The sequence below is a fragment of the Triturus cristatus genome, chromosome 7 (assembly GCF_964204655.1).
Source record: "Triturus cristatus chromosome 7, aTriCri1.1, whole genome shotgun sequence".
In the NCBI taxonomy this organism is placed as follows: domain Eukaryota; kingdom Metazoa; phylum Chordata; class Amphibia; order Caudata; family Salamandridae; genus Triturus; species Triturus cristatus.
The window spans coordinates 349,597,127-349,616,365 of NC_140590.1; the positions used below are offsets into that span (position 1 = coordinate 349,597,127).

Genomic DNA, 19,239 nt, shown 5'->3' on the forward strand with positions numbered 1-19,239 from the left:
CTTCCCAGGCTCCTTGACACTATCTATCAGGCAACAGTTCATTTTCTAGTCCTGATGATGATCCCATAGTATTGAGAGCTAGGGATCGAAACGTCGACCTTTGTAGCAAACACCACTATTCAACCATTGTGACAAAATGAGTGCGTTGTTTGTTGGTTTGAGCTTACACAGTATTATTATGTAAATGTAAGCCGCCTTTTGCTCTTCCCCCCTTTTTTGCCTGCTGTTTCCTTCTTGTGTCTATACTCCCTATACCTTCTTTTCAAACGCTCGGTACAGGACTGTGCCGTTCGCCATCTCTGTTGTGCCTTGTATTTTGTCCATCCTGTTATCTTACTTGAATAAATATTCCTCTGTCCGGCTGGACATTGGAAGAACCTCCATAGTGCTCATTGTAGTCTATGTTGAAACATTTAAACTATCTCCTCTTATGCCAAGGACCTTTGTTCTTTAAAAAAAAAAAAAAAAAAAAAAAAATGATTTAGCATACCAGGCATGTTGTTATTTAAATAAGAGCTTGTTTTGAATGCTCATGTCACAGCCTGTAAAATATTTGATGATGGAATGCTAGTTTCCATATTTCTTTGCTGTCATTGTATTTAGCATGCAATTATCCGGTAGGGAGTTTTATATCTATGTTAGAATATGGGATGGTTCTGATTTTCCATTCCCTTCCCTTTCCTTTGCACTCTGTTGACTGCACTTGAACCTGTGAAGTTATTCCGCATTTGTAAACAGTGATTTTCTAAAATCCAGTTTACCCCGGTGATTCCCACCCAAAATGCATTGGGTTTTTGAGCAATTGTGATGAAATTATTTTCTATAAGGATGCTACATTCATGTCACCAGCAAATGTAATTGTAACATTTGTAAACAAGACATCAAATTTACAAGCAGCTCAATCAATTACAGTCATTGAATCGTAAAGCATTGAAAATTGTTTTGGACTTTTATGGAATTGTTTAAATTTGTGTACATCGAAGCCTTGGGGGCCACTGTGAGTGCTGTATCTAGTAAACTTTGGTGATCTAGTTTTCTTTCAAATCAACTGCCACGACCTGGGCAGAGGTCGTTCAGCACTGCTCAGTAAGTTTGTATAAGTATGTATGTATAGGTCGAATTGGTTGAGAGTGCATCACAACCATTAGTTTCATAGGTGGGCTAACTTGCTAGGTCGAAATGGCAGTTTAAAACTGAACACACAAACTCTGCAGTGGCAGGCCTGAGCCATGTTAAATGGCTACTGAGTGGGTGGCACAATCAGTGCTGCCGGCCCCCTAGTAGCATTTAATTTACAGGCCCTGGGCACATATAGTGCACTTTACTAGAGACTTCTAAGTAAATGAAATATGCCAATTTTGGATAAGCCAATGTTACTATATTTAGAGCACAGAGCATATACACTTTAGCACTGGTTAGCACTGGTAAAATGCCCAGAATCCTAAAGCCAGCAAAAATGAAGTCAGCAAAACAGGAGGTCAGAAGGCAAAACGTCAGGAGAAACCATGGCAAGGATGCCAGGTCTAACACATATTTAGTGTTTCTTTATGACAACTGGATATTGAATCACTCTGTAAATGTGGAATGGATTCAAGCTCACATGCAAGACCAATTTATATTCATATATTTTTGTTTCATAATCATACACATTTTAGTTGCCTTACCGCCTTTCATTCATCATCTCTTTCCAATATTCATCCTTTTAAATACACAAATTTACAATGATCTTGGAGTGAATCAAGCCAATCGCCTATGTTTGCCTCAATAAGATCAGGATCTCCATGATTCTCCCATTCTTCTAGCCGTGCCACGATGAATCACTATCTTCCTTCTGATTTACTGTCCATTCCTCCATAAATCTCCAATATCCACGGTACATCTCTCCATTCCATCAGTGACCTTTCTTGCCATCCTGCTCTCCTATCCATATAGTAATCGATCTACACCTGTGAGCACCTCCTCTATCTTCATGTTGTCATGCACATGGTGTATCTGCTCTTCTCTATGACCATGTGTAATCATCAATCATTCATTGTAGCTCATGCCTGTTCATTCCGCTGAAATATTTACTTAACTAGTTAATCTGCTGATTTATCTAGAAGTGACAATAATGTGCACCCTATACCTATTTCCCCAGGAAACTTCCCACTTGGATCAGAGGGTTTGTCCCCAAGATTTTCTACATCATAGAAAAAGCTTGGAATTATTATCCCTACACCATCACAGGTAATTATGACACATAAGCTATCTGATAGGTTATATTGTTGTAAGATATATCTAGCTGAAATGACTGTGTGCTCTACCTACATAATGTCAAGAACTAACTATTGCAATATTTTTTACTTGGGGGTACTGGACTATCTGATCAATAAATTGCAAAGAATTCAGAATTTTGCCATGTGGTGAGTTTGACAGCTGAGAAAACTTGACTCAGTGACTCTACACTGGCTTCCCGTGAAACAGCATATTCAATTTAAGAGACTCTTCCCTTATGCACAGAGTATATTGCAAGTCCGACCAGAATCAGAGAGCTGTCCATTATATTTGGTCATAAGCTCATGCCCCCTTCCGCTACCAATGAAGCAGAGGTAATTAAGATTTCAGTCTTGGTCTGGTTCTTTAGGAAGTTGCTGTCCATCTATAGCATGATGATTGCAGGAACCTTTGTTAAAGGTCTCAACTTTTGTTTGGGAGGCTCTTGCACACTTGGAAGGTTAACGATAACCCGAGTATTGTGAGCATACATGTAAAAGTCCACCCCTACTTGGTGGAACAACTGGGCAAGGAGCTGCCTGTACATGTTAAACAGAAAGAGCGAGAAGACTGGCCCTTGCAGAAACCCGACTTCAATATCATATGCCTTTAAAGAGCATTGGGGAAGAATGACCATCTGCAGGCTCACTGAAATGAAAGAATGGGTCCACTTCAAGACCGTACGAGTGATACCTGCTGCTTCCAAGGTCTTATGCAAGGTGTTGTATTCAATGGCATCAAATGCAGCCAAACAAATCTAAGACGACTAGTATGCCAGTTTCTTCTTTATCAACGAGCTGACGAATATCATTGAGGACCAGTAGACTACCTACTTGTTGCTATGCCCAGCATGGAACCTAACATGTTGCCCATCCATTTAGGTCGTTTAATTCTCCAAAGTCCAGAAACTGATTTAGGGCCAGTTTTTCACGACATTTGCCCATGTAAGTGAGCAGGGAGATGGGTCTATGATTGTTCAATTTGTTGGCGACCATGATGGGCTTCTTCAGAAAAAGTCTCACTTCCAAAGGTCTGGAACAATGCCATGCTTTAAAGAGCTGTTGAAACAATCAGGAACTGGTCACTTGTGGCTATAAAGAGTGCTGGGACAGGATATTTTCGGGAAACTGAAAGCCAGTGGGTAGATATTGACTGATATGGAGTTGCTCATTCTTAATTTGTATGAAGGAGTCTAGGTAGCTCCCTGTCTGCTAAGTAGATTTAAATGGTGCAGCAGTCATAGGAATTGGATAATTAATCCTGCAGTCTGAGAAAAGGGCAAACATACTGTGTCGAAGGACATGTGATGGTGGCATTTCTAAATGTACATCTACAGGGTGTTGCAGTTCAGGGGCAATGCAAACCATTATTTAGAACGTTTGGGGAAATCACAAATCCTTTCAGAGAACAATGACATGTTCTGAACATTTGCTTTATCTGAGAGCTTTACAGAGTAGTACACCCCTCATCTGAGTGGTCTCTTCTCCATTTCCTTTCGGCTCGCTGAAATTTTAGATTATGAATTTCCAGCTTGCCTGATAACCAAAGATTATTTTTGCTTTTCTTGTGTGCAGAGTTTTGTTTCCTTATAAGCAGTCTTTAGCAGAGTTGAAGTGACAGACTGATTTGCATATGGCCGTGTCTGAACTGGGGTGGCAGAGTGTGCTAAAGAACGGTGATGGATCAAACCCAGATCTGTTGACTGGGTGTGAGTGTTTGATTGGTTCTGATGCTCCGTCCATCACCACTCCCTTTTGTACCGCTTTGTTCGCCATAAAATGGCAGGGTATGCTCAGACGTGAGTCCCTTGCTCACTTTGCCACTGGATTCAAGCAAGCCTGGCTGAAGACGGCTGAAATGCCAGAAACCGGTCCTAGGAAGCTTGTTTCCGGTCCAGGGAAGGCATGGCTTGGCAGTTCGGGCTGGACTGTTCCCATGAGGCACAGGGTCAGTCTGATTTGCATATGGCCATGTCTGAACTGGGGTGGCAGAGTGGGCTAAAGAACGGTGATGGATCAAACCCAGATCTGTTGACTGGGTGTGAGTGTTTGATTGGTTCTGATGCTCCGTCCATCACCACCCCCTTTTGTACCGAGTTGAAGTGACAAAGCAGAATGTTAGGATTGAAAACTATGAGTGTTGGTCCGTAGAATTACTGATTCTTTGGCAGCTTGGTCTAAGATTACAAGATTCCAGTTGCACCTGCTGGTCAACGCCGAAGGTTAATGGCTACTGCTGCACTTCGGTAATTTTATGAGGGATACAATTCCAAAGAGGTCAGACCAGATTAGAGAGGTGGATTGGTGCCCTGTAATTGGATCGAATGAAGCTGGTAAAAGGCTTGCTGTTTTAGAGATGTGCAGGCACAAAGCATTGAGTCATAGGGAGGAAAAAGCTTGTTAGGTGAAAGCCCTGGCTCTGGGATGCTCAGACCCACTGCATTAGGCTCAGGTGCAGTAAATGTTGATTCGTAATACGAAGGATCCTTACACCTGAGGCATGCAGGCACCGCATATGTAGCAATGGATGGGAATGGTTTGTTGTCGATAAGGTTTGTGCATCTGAGGTCTATAGACACACTGACTTCAGACGTGGTGTTTTGAACGGATTTTTAGGGATATAGAAGTTGCCTGCCTCCGAGGTGTGCACAAACACTACATTAGGAGACCACTGGGTTTATAAAATGAGTTCTTCTCCTTGTGGAGCAGGTGCACACGTAGGATCTGTGTAAGAGCTGGGAGTTGCTTGTATATGGCACACACACAGGCAGATGCAGTCCTAAATGTACTATCCAGTTACTAGACCCAGAACTCAGCATCAAAGAGAACTTGGCATTAGAGCTATGTTTGATATCTCTTAGACCGGGATCCAGGAAGACTGGTACAAAGAGGCATGGCTTTACTTCGACATTCAAACACATTTCATAGTACCGATGTAACCTCAATTGTAGCCTGACTGTAGGTATACCAACATTCCACGAGCACTGTAAGGGGCATCTTTCTCCCTTTGACCCTCCTGATTGCCCTCGCCCCCGTCTTCCATCTGCCAGTAACAACATCACAGGGATAACTCCTTGCCCACCAACAAACCCTCAACAGCCGCCTGTGGGCTAGGAGTCCAAGTACAGGAACTCCCAGAAAATAAAGTGGTCAGTGAAAGCAGAAACACAAGTATCAATAGTTAAGTAGGTGCAGTGGCACCAGGGCCAAGGTTTCTGAGAGACCTACAGCGTCCCAATTATGGCTTTCTTTTACCACCCAGCCAGTGACAAGGGGCACATTTTCCTCACCCCATCGCACCCTTATTACCCACCGACTTAAATTCATATTAACTTTCTTCCTTCATGACCTCTGACCCCGGGGGTAATACTGGCAGTGCTGGGAGTACCAAGGAGCAATCCAGGGACAGCAGCTGATTCATCTATTGACCTCTAATTGACATCCACGAATGGCCGCCTCAAAAGAAATTTTAAGTCTGGAGGCTTTGAAAAGAAAGTCATAAAGCACCTTTTGTCTGATTTATAGAGATGATTTACTCACCTTCTGCAGGGTTCGCCTTCCCAATTCACAAACAAATCTGTTCCCAGCAGGAACAAATACAATGGAACAAAAAGGCCACTTTGTGAGGAGAAAAAAAGAGAGATGTACTTGTAGTTTTGATAATGATAAGAAAGGTTTTACTGGCTTCAACGAGCCAGCGTGCATTCACAGTCGGTAAACCCAGGCACAGCTCTGCCAAGACTGCGCCTTTTGTGTCGTAATCCTGTGACTCAGCACCAGCCAATGGCGCCTTTTTTTTACCCTTGTTAGGGCCTTGTTTCTGGTTCAGATACGTCAATCGTCACCTTCCACAAAGCCCTATTTTAATCGTAAGTCATTGATAACAAATTTGACAACAAGTGCCCAAGCTATCCTACTGACCTTTTACCTGTGAAGGAAAAAGGTCACGTTAGTCCAATACATACAGTAAATAACTACATTTATTCCACCTATCTTCATCCGCCTTCTCCTCTCTCCTTTGACCTACCGGTTCCTGGGCGTGGGGAAAAAAGGGCAAAAAAACAGGTTAGTGGTCCCTTCAGGCCACCCCAGGTAAGGGAGGGGGACCCCTTGGGTTCTCAGCTGTCATTGTCTTCTTTGTTGCCCGAGCCTTCCATGGCCCCCCCTGAGTGAGAGTACAAGGGGACCCCTTTGGGTCCTCAGGTATTTTCATCGCTGTCTTCATCTGATCTGTCCAGTGCTGTGTAATCGTACAGGAGGCTGTAGTTCATCTTATGGCACGCCAGCGTCGATGTCTCCTTCTGTTTTCCAGAAACTGCCTGATAGTAGGGAAGAAGAACAGCTTTAAAACAGCACAGGAGCCTCCAGCTGTTCTGGAGGTCACTCAGTGCGTGTACCTGGGAAAAAACCCATACATCACAGAATCCGCGGTGATGCAGGGCTTAGGTATCCAGGCCCTAAGCTCTGAGCCTAGGGCCTTCAGCAGGTCCTGTGCATACGCGCACTCCCAGAAAAGATGGTATGTCGGCTCATCCACGATGCACCCTCTTGGGCAGGACTTGTATCGGTTGAGTCCTCTTGCGTGCATTAAGGTTTTCACGGGAAGTCCTCCTTGGATGGCTATCCAGGCAATATCTTTGTATTGGTTGGTCAGGCTCTTGGATGTGACGTTTCCCCACACGTGGTCTGCTGTGGCAGAGGGGAGGACGCTGATCGGTTCGCTGATGTCCTTTGCTCATATTTGGCGTCGGACAAGCTTCGGGCTCCATGTGGTAGGGGCGGCAGCCTCCAGGCCAAACTCCTGCACGAACTTGTCCACTTCCTTGTAGAACCACGGGGTCTCCCAGTTGTATGGGACGGCCCTCACCCACTCTGCCCATCCAAGTCGCCTCCACTTTGGCAACAGGAAAAGTTGTGCCATCAGAAAGCCAATGGCGCCTGTCCTACTATCCCACACCCTTGCTCGGTGCTACTGCAGGCAAGTGGAGCCAAGGCCTGGCAGCTGTGGCCTGCTCTGGGCACCCTTAGAGAAAGAGGTTTATGTAACCAAAACAGAGGTCTCCACAAGTCAATGGCGGCTCTGGGTTCTCAAGATTGGTCACTCGAAGAGAAAGCAGCAACTGAAGTGGTATAGTAACCAGCGATATCACGCTCCAGTCCTAGGTTTCATTTTACAGCCCAGAGCATTCTGGAAAGGATCTGTATACACAAAGGTGACTTGATTCTCTTCAGCCAATTGGGTATAGAACTGTAGGTATTGTAAAAGGAAAGTTCAGGACTGGAACCTGGCGTCTTTTGTGACCTGGAGTCATTTGATAACCCTAAGAAGAAGAAGGAAAGTAGAAGACTGGAAACTACAGAGTTATCTTTATGGAAGATAGGGGAAGATCGGTTCTAGAAAGGACAAGTCTGTCGTTGAAAGGCTGTTCTCGCTGGGACAGCGTCCATAACCACAGTCAATGTTAAGAGCATTCTTTCTAAGCACTAGTGTTTTCCTGCCAGTAGATGCAGTTAATTTTAATACAATGTCTCTTTTACATCTTTCCTGATCCCATTTATCCCAGCCGAAAGATGTTATCACTTTATGTCCTAAGATATATCTAATAGTTTATCATGCGGAGCCGCAATACTGGGAGCGGGGATGTTTGTTTAGCGTCTGCCATGTTCTCCAAGGTATGGGCAACATATTTATCCCAAATAGACCAAAAATGACTATGTTCGTAAGTGCAGAATTTTATTTTATCCCATGCCTACTCACCTTAGACGAGGGAACATTCATTGTGAGTTAGAATTATAATGAGTACCCTACTTTAAGTTTTCTCGAGCAGGGTCTATTACACTTCGCTAGTATCACCATGCATCTAAACTTTTTACACAATTGTCACCCTCCAGATATCTGTACCTCTGAAAAATGCATGGCCTACTTCTGCTAATATAAATCTCTTAAAATGTATGCTGTGACAGCTTTGTCACCACGTACACAGGCAAATGTTGGACTGAAAGCAGCAGAAAGTGAAGGGCCTACTCCTGAGGCAGATTACTAAAACGTTCAACTAAATCTATCAAAAAAAAATTTGTAATGGTAACAAATCACTTCTTCTTAGCAACATCTAAAATGTTAAATTAAACATTCAGTCCACTTTTGATTACTGTCACTCCATGTAATAAAATGTGGAAACAGGCTCTCGTTGTCAGCTTTCTATTACAAGAGCAAGCTAACGGTACAAGCCATAAAGACCAACCTGCCAATTTTGATGCCAAGATCTGTTCATTTATGGACATCAGACGTGGAGTTGTCCGACTCCTCAGCAACCCCACCCTTCTCCCCTAACTCTGCAAACCCTCACATTTAGCTCTGTCACACAACATGATATTAATAGTGACCCGAGCCACTCTTGGGGTACACACTGAATCCCACCACCAATATAAGCAGAGGTGGGACACTCAACACAGTGCACTTCAAGGCACCGCACACAGTGGGTGCCAGCTTTCTACATACTTTGACATTTTTACATCCCTAGTCAGAGTCACTATACAGAACTTCATGGTTCCATCTCCATGACATTACCAACATTTATTGACTCTTTTAACCTTTTCCTTTTGCTAGTTCCCTCATTCTCCTTAAAGGGAGCCACATTTCTTGCCCACCTTTGGGAGTCTTTCCAGATCATAAAAATATTTGTACTAACTTTTTCCAAGTTTAATCAACCTGTTTACATTTTCCATATACTTTACCAAGCGGAACTCTCCACCGATGGTGAAATAAAAATATATATATATTTAAATCGAAAAAAATAGCAGAAATGTTTTTATGTTAAATATTGATGTAAATTAATTTCATATATTTATTTTATATGTAGAACTAAAGAAAAAATGCTACATCACTCTTAATTTAATTTTGAATTAGGTATTTAATCTATTTAAATATTTTAAATTAAATAATTAAAAGTGATGTATAGAATTAATTAAAAGTAATTTAATTATATTTTAATAAAATGTATTAGTACATTCATTGTTTAACTCTAAGGAGCTATTGAAATATTGCATAATTAAATTGTATATATTCACACACACACACACACACATAGACAGATATTTTACAATAATTTAAACATTTTCAAATAAATTGCACAAACATTTGGATTAAAACACTCTACTGAGCATAAATAATTAGCCCAACAGCAATCATTAAACTGCATATTGACTATTGCCGTACACTAATCTAAACAAAATTAGTACTCTTCTTAATTTCCTACAGGGACGTTTTTCTAAACCTCATGTCAATGAGATTGAAGTCTTAATGGATAAATATAATGAATGATTTTTGCTTTCTCCCTAAAGGGGATCTTGACCCGGAAAAAAGGTGGAAATGTAATTAGTTCCTGAATCACAATGCGAGGTTTTTAAAGATAATATCTTATCAACCGCACCACAGGTTAAGATAATTCACTATGAGGAAGTTCTTGCAAACCTAAGGCAGAGATTTTATCAAATGCATTAGTATTAATTTGATTGAAAGGTTGTAAAGTTTTTATACCTGCAGTTAGAGTCTACAAGGTACAATTGAATTTGCTGTATGTGCCTTAAATCATAAAACTCAATGATGTGTTGAGCAAACGTTTCAAGAAATTCCTTTCTGTGGTTCCCAAAGGGACTTTTTTATCTATAAAACTGTACATAGAGGACCCAAAGATCTTCCTCCAAATGTACGACCAAATCTCAAGCTATTCGGGTAAGAACACGAATAAGAAATGAGAAGAAATGATCTTGGCAACCCAAATTATATAAAACATGAGACGCAAATACTGACAATCTCTAACCCATTCTAAAGTGCAGCCATTTCGTTTCTAGAAAGATTGAATTTATATCTAACTAAATTACATTTACTGTAAAATGAGTGAAAGTCCAATACTCCCACAAAACCATCCACTGTGCATTGCCACCAATTTGAGGTTAGATCAAAAATTTCTAGTATTCTGCATATAGTAGAGAAGGATTCAATTTTTGGAGAGAGACAAGAATAGACAACTTGCAATACATTTAGGAGATCAGCTAAATATTCCCAAAAAAAGAGAAATCAGAAATCATACTGTAGCCCACTTTAGGCCATTAAGTACCTCAATTTTCCTAGTAAAACAAACGTGTGAATTAACTTCAAAACGTGTCCAAATGCTTGTGTGCATCTTCAGCAAAATGGGCAGCTTACAGAGAATATTTATCCAATGCTTAAGCTTACACCAAAGTCCATCTCTATCCGCTAAATTAAAGGTCACCCAGATGTTCAGAAGAACACACCACTATGTTCAGTTGTTTTACGGACAATAGTCCATAGAAAGAGGCGGTAGACCAAGGTGAAGTGACCATGTCTAAATCCCCCTTGGTCTTGGGGATCCCATTATTATGAATGACCTACTCATAGAGAGAAGAGAAACATATTTTGTCATAAATTTTAACAGCAGCATCCATTAAGCTTATTACACAGTAAATGGAAGGGGTTCTTGGATTTAAGCCAGGACTCAGCATCTGTCCCATAGCCGTTGATCCGAAGATATGAAACTGAATGTTGATCAGTCCACCAGTCAATGTTATCCTTAATTATAACTGGATGCTGATAATTGAGTGAAGCCACTCAACTAGACTTAATGGCTTGAAAGAGTCACAAGAAAATTCTAAACAACCATGGGTGATGTCTTAAATGCCCATACAAAGTGACATAATGCAGAACCCGTTTATCATTAGAGATCACAATCCCTAGGGACGTTAATCTCCCTACCGTCACATTCACCAGCCTCCAAAACGTTTTTACATCCCCGGAACCGATAACCTCAGATATTTCCCTTGTTCCCTTTTAATAAGCTTGCATAGTCCCTTTTCAAGCCAAAAAGATTGACTTTGGCTACAGAATGTCCAACATATTTCACAAGCTATTGGCTTGATTCAATTCAGTTTGCACAATAGAACAATATTTTGGTAAATATGCTGCAGAATTTTTTAACATGAAGTCATAGTATGAGTAAAGGAAGTGTAACAGTCACACATTTCTTGCGGAGGAAGAAAAATCTAATTCAGGAGTCCAACTAATTAGCATTAGAAGATATTTAACAAGTAAGACTCCAACTCTATGTACATTATTAGGTTGAGGGGCAGGCCCTAAAGGAAACCTGCAAAGGCCAATGCTCATTGCCACCAATTTGGTTTACTATAAACTCATTACATACATTGAATTACAGGTGAAAATACGTAATCTATAAAGACCACTTGTGAACCCAGTCTAATTGTGTTTTGGACAGGGTAATCATTGATAAAACGTACAACAGCCATTGACCATTGTGTGTTATCACCGGGCTTAAGCCGGTTGTCAAAGGAGAATATAACATGTTCGCGACTTGGGAATAGAGACTGCTACCCCCATCTATGATGGTTGTTCACACCTTGCACAGTTTAGCAGTGATTGACACCAGTCATCTGCCAATCACAATGAATTGGAAGTTTGAGTCAAGCAGGGTGATGTTTCAGTTTCCTGAAAGGTTGAAGAATATCGGTGGCCTTAGTTGAGGAGAACTTGAATCAAAGGGGTTCAGATAATTTTCGAGTCCTTGGAATCCCCTTATAGTCACACATGCATCTGTTCAGGTTTTGGAATTTTAGCGACGGTGTTTGGACAAGAAGTCATACTTACGCTTTACCAGTCTGTGGCCATTTAGTGAGGAATAAAGGTCCATCATTTTCCAGCCTGCGGTTGGCATCCTTTGATAAGGCACAGCAAAAGCACATCAGCACTGTCCTGCCAATGCCACTTTGGACCCTGGTCTGTTGAAGTCCCCTACAACACAAGAAACGTCTGGTCACGGCCCATGCCCATGTAATTCCACGTCCCTCTTTCCAATATATTTTCAGCAGGAATATGTATCATTACTAATTTAGCGACTCTGTTGCACACTCATTAAATACCAATATTGCGGGCTGTGGTATTACTGGGTGGGCAATTTCTACACCATTTCACATTTTGAATCTCTGTAGAGGGGAAATGTATTAATTTACTTTTTCCCTGTTCTGCAAAGCTTCACCATGAGCAGCTTGCCAGTATGATTTTTGCTAAATTTTATCTGGTGAAAAATTATGTGCGTAAAGAAAACCAAATGTGCTAACGTTCTCTTGATTCATGAGCAAACTCCAATTTGTGCTGGAATCAGGATTTGGAAGGCTCATAGAATGCAGGCCTTAGTGGTAATGCATCCAAGCGAATGTGCTGAGACCACTGAAGGCCTTCAACGAAGCCCAGTACACACACAGCGTTCCTGGTTTAAGCAGACCTGCCATCATTTCAATTGGAGACCTTGGGAGCTGAGACACCAAACACCTGCCCCAAATCCTTTGAGCTATCTGATCCCCCCTCAATAGCACATCTTAATAACATGCCCTATAAACTGGATCCCGGCGGCCTTAAGTCGGGTAGCGATGTCAAGGGTGTCCTTGGTAGTCCCTGCTGTTGGTGTGTCAGGGAGATGTCTTCATGGCCAACGGTAATACAGGAGTGGATTATGGGATCAGATTCCCTGACCACCGGGCAATTTGCAAACCGGTACTCTGTGATGTCACACTACGCATGCGGCTAATGCAAGGGAGAGCAGCATGCATCAGGACCCAGCTGTCCTGTATTTTGTCATCTGTACAAGGTTGTGGTGTTTGCAGACTCCGCAGCTGTGGAGTGGAACACAGAGCCGCAGTAATAAGTAACGAAGGACTGAGGAAAAGCAGTACAAACTGAGCCCAGCAAGGCTTAAATATTTTAGTATGGAGCCCCGCCTCCTCTGTCCCCCGAGGCGATGCTCACTTCACAGCAGAGAACTGTTTCACTAACCGCCTGTTTTTTTTTTTTTTCTCTCCCTCTATCTCACTTTCCATCCGCTTCTGGACCCCGCCGGCAGAATATACAGTAAGTCGCATGAGCCGATGGCTTGATGTTTTTCAGTTAAGTTGAATATCCAGTTAAGATTGAATCAGCGTGACTAGGGCTATGAGTTATACTTGACCTGCAGTGACCTCTCTACACGTTTGGGCCTTTTAAATCAAGCCACCCTTTCATTTGTGGTTGTGGATGTCATTTTTGGGGTTTGTTTTTCATCTCCAGGCATTGATCCAAGACAAGAGGTGGAGAGGCAGCAAGGGGAGATTGAAAGAGGAAGAGAAGGTTAGACAAACAGTGACAAGGGGAGACAGAAGGAGTGAAAAAGAGCCTGCAGAAGTGAGATAAAGAGGAAAGTAGTGTAGGGTGGTTGAATAAAGAGGCATAAAATGCACTAGACCGCGTTGGTATTCAGTAACGGCCGGACTGGGAACAGCAACCAGCCCGGGTAGGTTGCTGCTCACTGGCCCTTGGGGAAAGGTGGGTGCTAGCAAAAAGCACCACCCCCTCTTTTCTTACAGCGGTCCAATATTTCAGCACTGCTGCAAAACCAGCCCCCAGTAAGAAAAGTGGCCACCACGGGCACTAAACCGGCACCCACTCCTCCAGCCCACCAGGGAAATGACTGGTGCCCGCATCGGCCAGTCTGGTGCTGTTCTGTGACCTGGGCATTCTGTATCACCAGCAGCAGGCTCCTTAGAATAAACTTTGGACCCCTGCAGAGAAGTCTTTTTACAAATTGAACACAATATGTGTCTAATGTCTACCGTTTTATTGTTCCCCCTGCTCAAACATAGCTAAATGGTCCTATTTGCTGAACAAGCCTCAAAGTAGGGCGGTGAAAGATGGAAGAAACTGCTCCCTTAACTGCTAGTATTCTAAATGTTGAGACCAAGACTTAAAATTGAGAACTACTACAGAGGTCATGCCCTTCACTGGAGTGGGCAAATACAAGCATTTGTCTGCTTATGACATTCCCCTGTGTGCATTGCACGCGGTTACTGCAATATCATGAGGATGGTATCCTCCCACTCTTGCCTGCTTAGTCAACAACTCTAAAAGAATGCTGGGATTTGTAGTTTCACATTTCCCACTAGTCTCTGCATGTTTAGTCAATCAAACCGTGAGGGATTCAAGGCAGCGAAAGCAATGAAAAATTAGACAAAATCAGAAAAGCATTCAGAAAAATGGGAGGAAGGAGAAAGCAGTAAAAAAAAAAGAGGCAAAGAGAGGAGAAGCACTCAGAAAAACGAGGAGGAAGGACAGCGAAAGCTGTAAAAATTAGGCAAAAGCACAGAAAGCACTCGGAACAAGCATTTGACATGCAATAGGTCTCGAATTTGCTACAGTTGGCGCTGTTGGCTTTGGAAATGACCATGTTTTTTACTTGTAGTGGAGTCATTATATTTGCATAGTGCTATTACCATTGGTACAAAAACGCAAAAGTGAAAAACATTGTCATTTTTAACGCCAATAGCTGTAATTTGCAATGCAATAGGTCACACATTAGTGAATGTTTGAGCTATTGGTGTTGCAAATGTTATTGTTTGTTAGTTAGTGCTCATAAACTGTAAATAAAACAAACCTAGTAATGACATATACAAGAGGGCCAGTCCTTGTGGGAGGTTACAACATGAGCTAGAGCTTTGGGTGTTGAAACTGGCAATGTTTTTGTACTTTTGTTTTTTTGTATGCAGTGGAGTGAAGATATTTGCATAGCGCTATTTCCATTGGTATGACATCGAGGCGCTGGACAACTAGCAATGGGAAATAGGTTATAAGGGAGGGGAGTCCATAGTAATATGATATCTGGAGAAAAAAAGTAATAACATCCTGGAAATAGCAAACAGTTATAGGAATGCAAAGCATGTGGAATGTAGGCAAGAGAGCCATCTGTGGAAGTTATGTTCTTCAGCAAGTGAGGACGAGCGAGCCAGACAGACGGAATAAGAGGAAGAGGAGGAAAGAGAGGGGGAAGAGGTGCTGCGGCAGAGCAGCAGAAGTGAACACTGTTGTGCGGAATTAGAGAAAAAGAAAGTAGTGCTTCACTGGCACTCTCTGTAAAGTGGCGCTAATGCATTTGGTTGTGAAGAAAACCAATCTGGCCATTTTTTGAATTTTGAACCTTTTTTTCTCTCCGTTCCGACACTGCATTTTGGATTAGAAAAATATCAGAAAAAGACGACATTTGCTTAGATGCACTGGAAGGTGGCACAACACAGGAAAGGAAGCGTGTGTTTATGTGGGTGACAGATAGGCTCTCAGACCGAATGGCAAAGAAAGCACATGTAAAGTCTGAATCGATCAGACTACGAGAAAGAACACAGTTTCAACTTAGAACTGCTTCAGGATAACGTCCAATTTGAACACACAGTTGTGCAGTGCATGAGTCTCACGCAGCATTGTAACACCACTTTCTGCTAATAAACAGGTTTTTTTTAATTCTAGTTGATTTTTTTATGACAGATGAGCATCTTTTTCGTGCTTCCATCAGCTTATGAGAAGCGTGAAATTCCCACAGTGCCTGTGTAGCTAATACCAGCAGGCACCAAAGAAACAGACATTTAAAAAATAATATATAGGTGTGTTCCCCTGTTATATTAGGATAATTAGACTCAGCTAAGAGTAGCTAGTTTTTTGTGCCTCTTTTCATTGTTCTGCCTGGCTTTGGACCACACCTTCTAATAGCATCCCGTCCCAGCTATTGGTAGTCCTTCATTCATGTCCATGAAGAATAAAGGATTACGTGGTAGAATATTTTACTTCACAGAAAGCGAACCGGACAGAATGTGAATGCTCCTCTTGGTTGTTTGCGTTGTTTTAGAGCGAGAAGCCCTATATGTATGTTAGACCTGTGCACAATTGCCCTGTGAACTGTACATTTTGTTAGGTTTCAGCTTCTCTCGTTTTTTTTGTATTGTTTCAGTGGAGAAGCCCAACATGAGCATTAGACCAGTGCACAATTTCCCTGTGAACTACGTTGTTGTCACGTGGGGTTGCGAGAGAGATAACAGGCAGCCAAAAGTCATGTAAGAAAATAGTGCAGACAGACTGAAAATATAGCATACTGAGTATCAGCATGCGTAAAATGGCCAATCCTCATGAGCGGTAACAAAAGGAGACAGGGCGGTACTAAGGAGGGACTACTAAGCCTACTAGCAAATCAAAAGCCAACATTTACAAAGGACAGTGACAGCAGCCAGTTAAAAAGATGTGCGGAGAGTGGGCGAAGATTCAAGTCCATACCTCATTACAGCATGTCTCGAAGAGACAGCGCAAGCGCTGCCTAGGCGAGACCTAAAAACAGGAGAAAAGGAAAGAGAAAGAAGTCAAACATATGAGGCAAAAGCAGGAGAAAGCTCTCAGAATAACGGGCAGGAAGCAAAGAGGTGCAGCAGCACGTGATCGCTGTGGCCTCCATTAAGTAGGTCCTGGGAGGAGGGAGGGGCGCTGTGAGATGGTGGGCAGGGCTAAGCAAGAGGCGGGAAGACAGGCTGCAGGTGTGAGTGGCAAATGGAAAAAACAAGGAGAAGCAGTGAAAAACTAGGCACAAGAAGGAGAAAGCATTCAAAAAAGGGGGAAGAGGAGGGAAAAAGCAGTAAAAAAATGGCAAAAGCAGGAAAAGCACTCAGAACAATGGGGGAAAGTGTGGAGAAAACAGTCAAAAATGTGGCAAATCCAGGAAAAGCACTGTGAAAAATAGGGGGAAAGAACTAAGAAAGCAGTAAAAATAAGGCAAAAGCAGGGAAAGCACTCAGAAAATGGGGGGAAGGAGAAAGAAGTAAAAAAAAAACGGGGCAAATGCAGGAGAAAGCATTCAGAACAATGGGGGAAAGGAAGAAGAAAGGAGGAAAAAATAGGCAAAAGCAGGATAAGCAATCAAAAAAATGGGGGGGAAAGGACAGAGAGCAGTAAAAATAAGGCAAAAGCTGTGAAAGCCCTCAGAAAAACAGGGGGAAAGGAAGGCGAAAGAAGTAAAAAAGAATGAGGCAAAAGCAGGGGAAAGCACTGAGAACAATGAGGGGAAGGAAGGCGAACACAGAAAAAAACTAGGCAAAAGCAGGGTAAGCACTCTTGAAAACAGGGAGGAAGCAGGGCAGTGCAGCGGCACCGGGGAGCCGAATTAAACACAACAGTTCCTAGAAGCCGTCCCATGCCCTCAAGCTAGCGAACCGCCATGTTGAACATATCCTCTTGCAATGCCCTCTGGCTCCTTCTTCAGGTATCTCCTACATACATCCAGGGATAGACATTAGAAGGTAGAAAGCAGAAAGTATGGGACCTACACCGGGGTTAGAAGGAGAGAGAGGGGTACAGGTATGGACAACATTTTGAGAGAAAACAGGATTCACCTAGGAAGCGTGCATATGACACCTTCCTCGTATGTTTTGTAACAATGGTTAAGTCTGAACATACAGCATAAATCTCATTTTTAGGGCTCTTTCTGAGACTTTGGGGTGTATCTACTTGTTCTGCTTTTGATATGCTCATAAGTGGACCGGCCAGTCAGGAACACTGAGCAGGCGTCTCTCTCTCTCGTTTGAAATGCCAGTAAACCCAGTGCAGTATCAGAAACATATCATGCTTGCCTGACATGTGGGTGACTGCTCTTCAGAGGCGTGACCTTTTAGGGAAGCCCTGTTTTAATTACATGGTACACTCCCCAGTATTACAGAGCAAAAGTACCACGTGGTCCTAGACATGCACAGAGGATGAAACTGGCTCATGCACGGATGCATCAACAGACTGCACAGAAAAAATCACAGCAAGACACCAGAACACACAAACAACTGCCAAACTACATACACGCATGTTGAAAACAATCTCAACTAAGCACATTCACATAGAGGTGCAAGGATAGACAACCTACATTCACATCATAAACACATGGCCACCCATTTCAGATAGGGGACACACACTGAAACCTACCCTCAGAAAGGCAGTGAAGGGACACTTTTGAAATCAAGAACTCTTTAGTCCCTGCAAAAAGATACACATTTCATTTACCATAGACACCACCATAAATCCAAGCATATGGCTACAGAGATAAAGCAGGCACCCAGATAGTGGCATAAGTAACAGCATAAAATGCACACAGCAAGTGCAAGTGAAACACAAACTTTCTCTCTCTCCCACACACATCGGACAATAAATGTAAAGTCCTTATTTAAAAGGGAGTGATAGTATTAGTTCCCCATAACTAAGAACACTGGCACTATGTGGCAATGGAGGTTTAAAGTTATGTGGCAGGTGTGACTAAATCATGCAGTAAGAAAGGTCAATTTGTTTGTAACTTTTGATGCCTTTGAGCTTTTAACACATTTTTGTCAATGAAATATCTAGCAGGTACAGGATTATATGGCTGGCCAATTATGTGGCAAATGCTGTACATCCATAACTGTGCACTATATGCAACAGAAACAGAATTGCTCTATACTAGTGGCCCTGCTTATAACTCTGCTCTCTACCACGCTCCTTGAAGGCTACTGAGGGGCCACTGTTTAGTTGCCCAGTGGATCCAGAAGTTTCCAAACCACTTCCTTTACAAATGTAGCCATAAATATGACAGACAATAACTGGTCTGCATTGTTCCATCTCCTAAAAGACTGAAGCTAACCTTCCAATGCTTGTTTATTTCAGTGTTCCTTCCTGCCCAAGTTCCAAATTCGAATAGAAACCAAATTTGAGAACAATAATGGGTGCAACGAAAACGTAAGTACAGCAGTGCGACGCCGCCTTTCTGTGCACAGAAGGCAGCATAGTTGTGTTCATTTAAGCAGCTGTGTTTCTGTCGAGTTTGCGGCCTTGTTTCTTTCTATTACAAACCAGCGCGCGCCATTGTTTGAGCAAATCATGGCTCCGATTTTGAAAAGTGTCGCTTGACAGAATAATAACGCCCAAACAGGTTTGATATTCAAAGTATTTAGGGGCATATTATCAAGGACGGAGTTAAAATTATCGCGGCAGTTTCCGCTAAAGCGGCGATAATGGGCTTGATAATATGCCCTGGAGAATTCCCATAGAAGACCGTGTTCACACCAGAACTTGGGCTTCTATGGGAATTCTCCAGGGCATATTATC

The 19,239-nt window shown here is 42.5% G+C and overlaps 1 protein-coding gene across 1 annotated transcript in view; it reads left to right on the forward strand.

Moving 5' to 3' along the window:
• LOC146809640 (cytoplasmic phosphatidylinositol transfer protein 1-like) overlaps positions 1–19,239 on the forward strand; it is a 265,715-nt gene that overhangs the window by 166,850 nt on the left and 79,626 nt on the right. Inside the window, exons 3-5 of the mRNA XM_085616485.1 lie at positions 2,138–2,226; positions 13,181–13,188; positions 18,799–18,870. Coding sequence (XP_085472611.1) covers positions 2,138–2,226; positions 13,181–13,188; positions 18,799–18,870 — 169 coding nt within the window. The remainder of the gene's footprint in view (positions 1–2,137; positions 2,227–13,180; positions 13,189–18,798; positions 18,871–19,239) is intronic.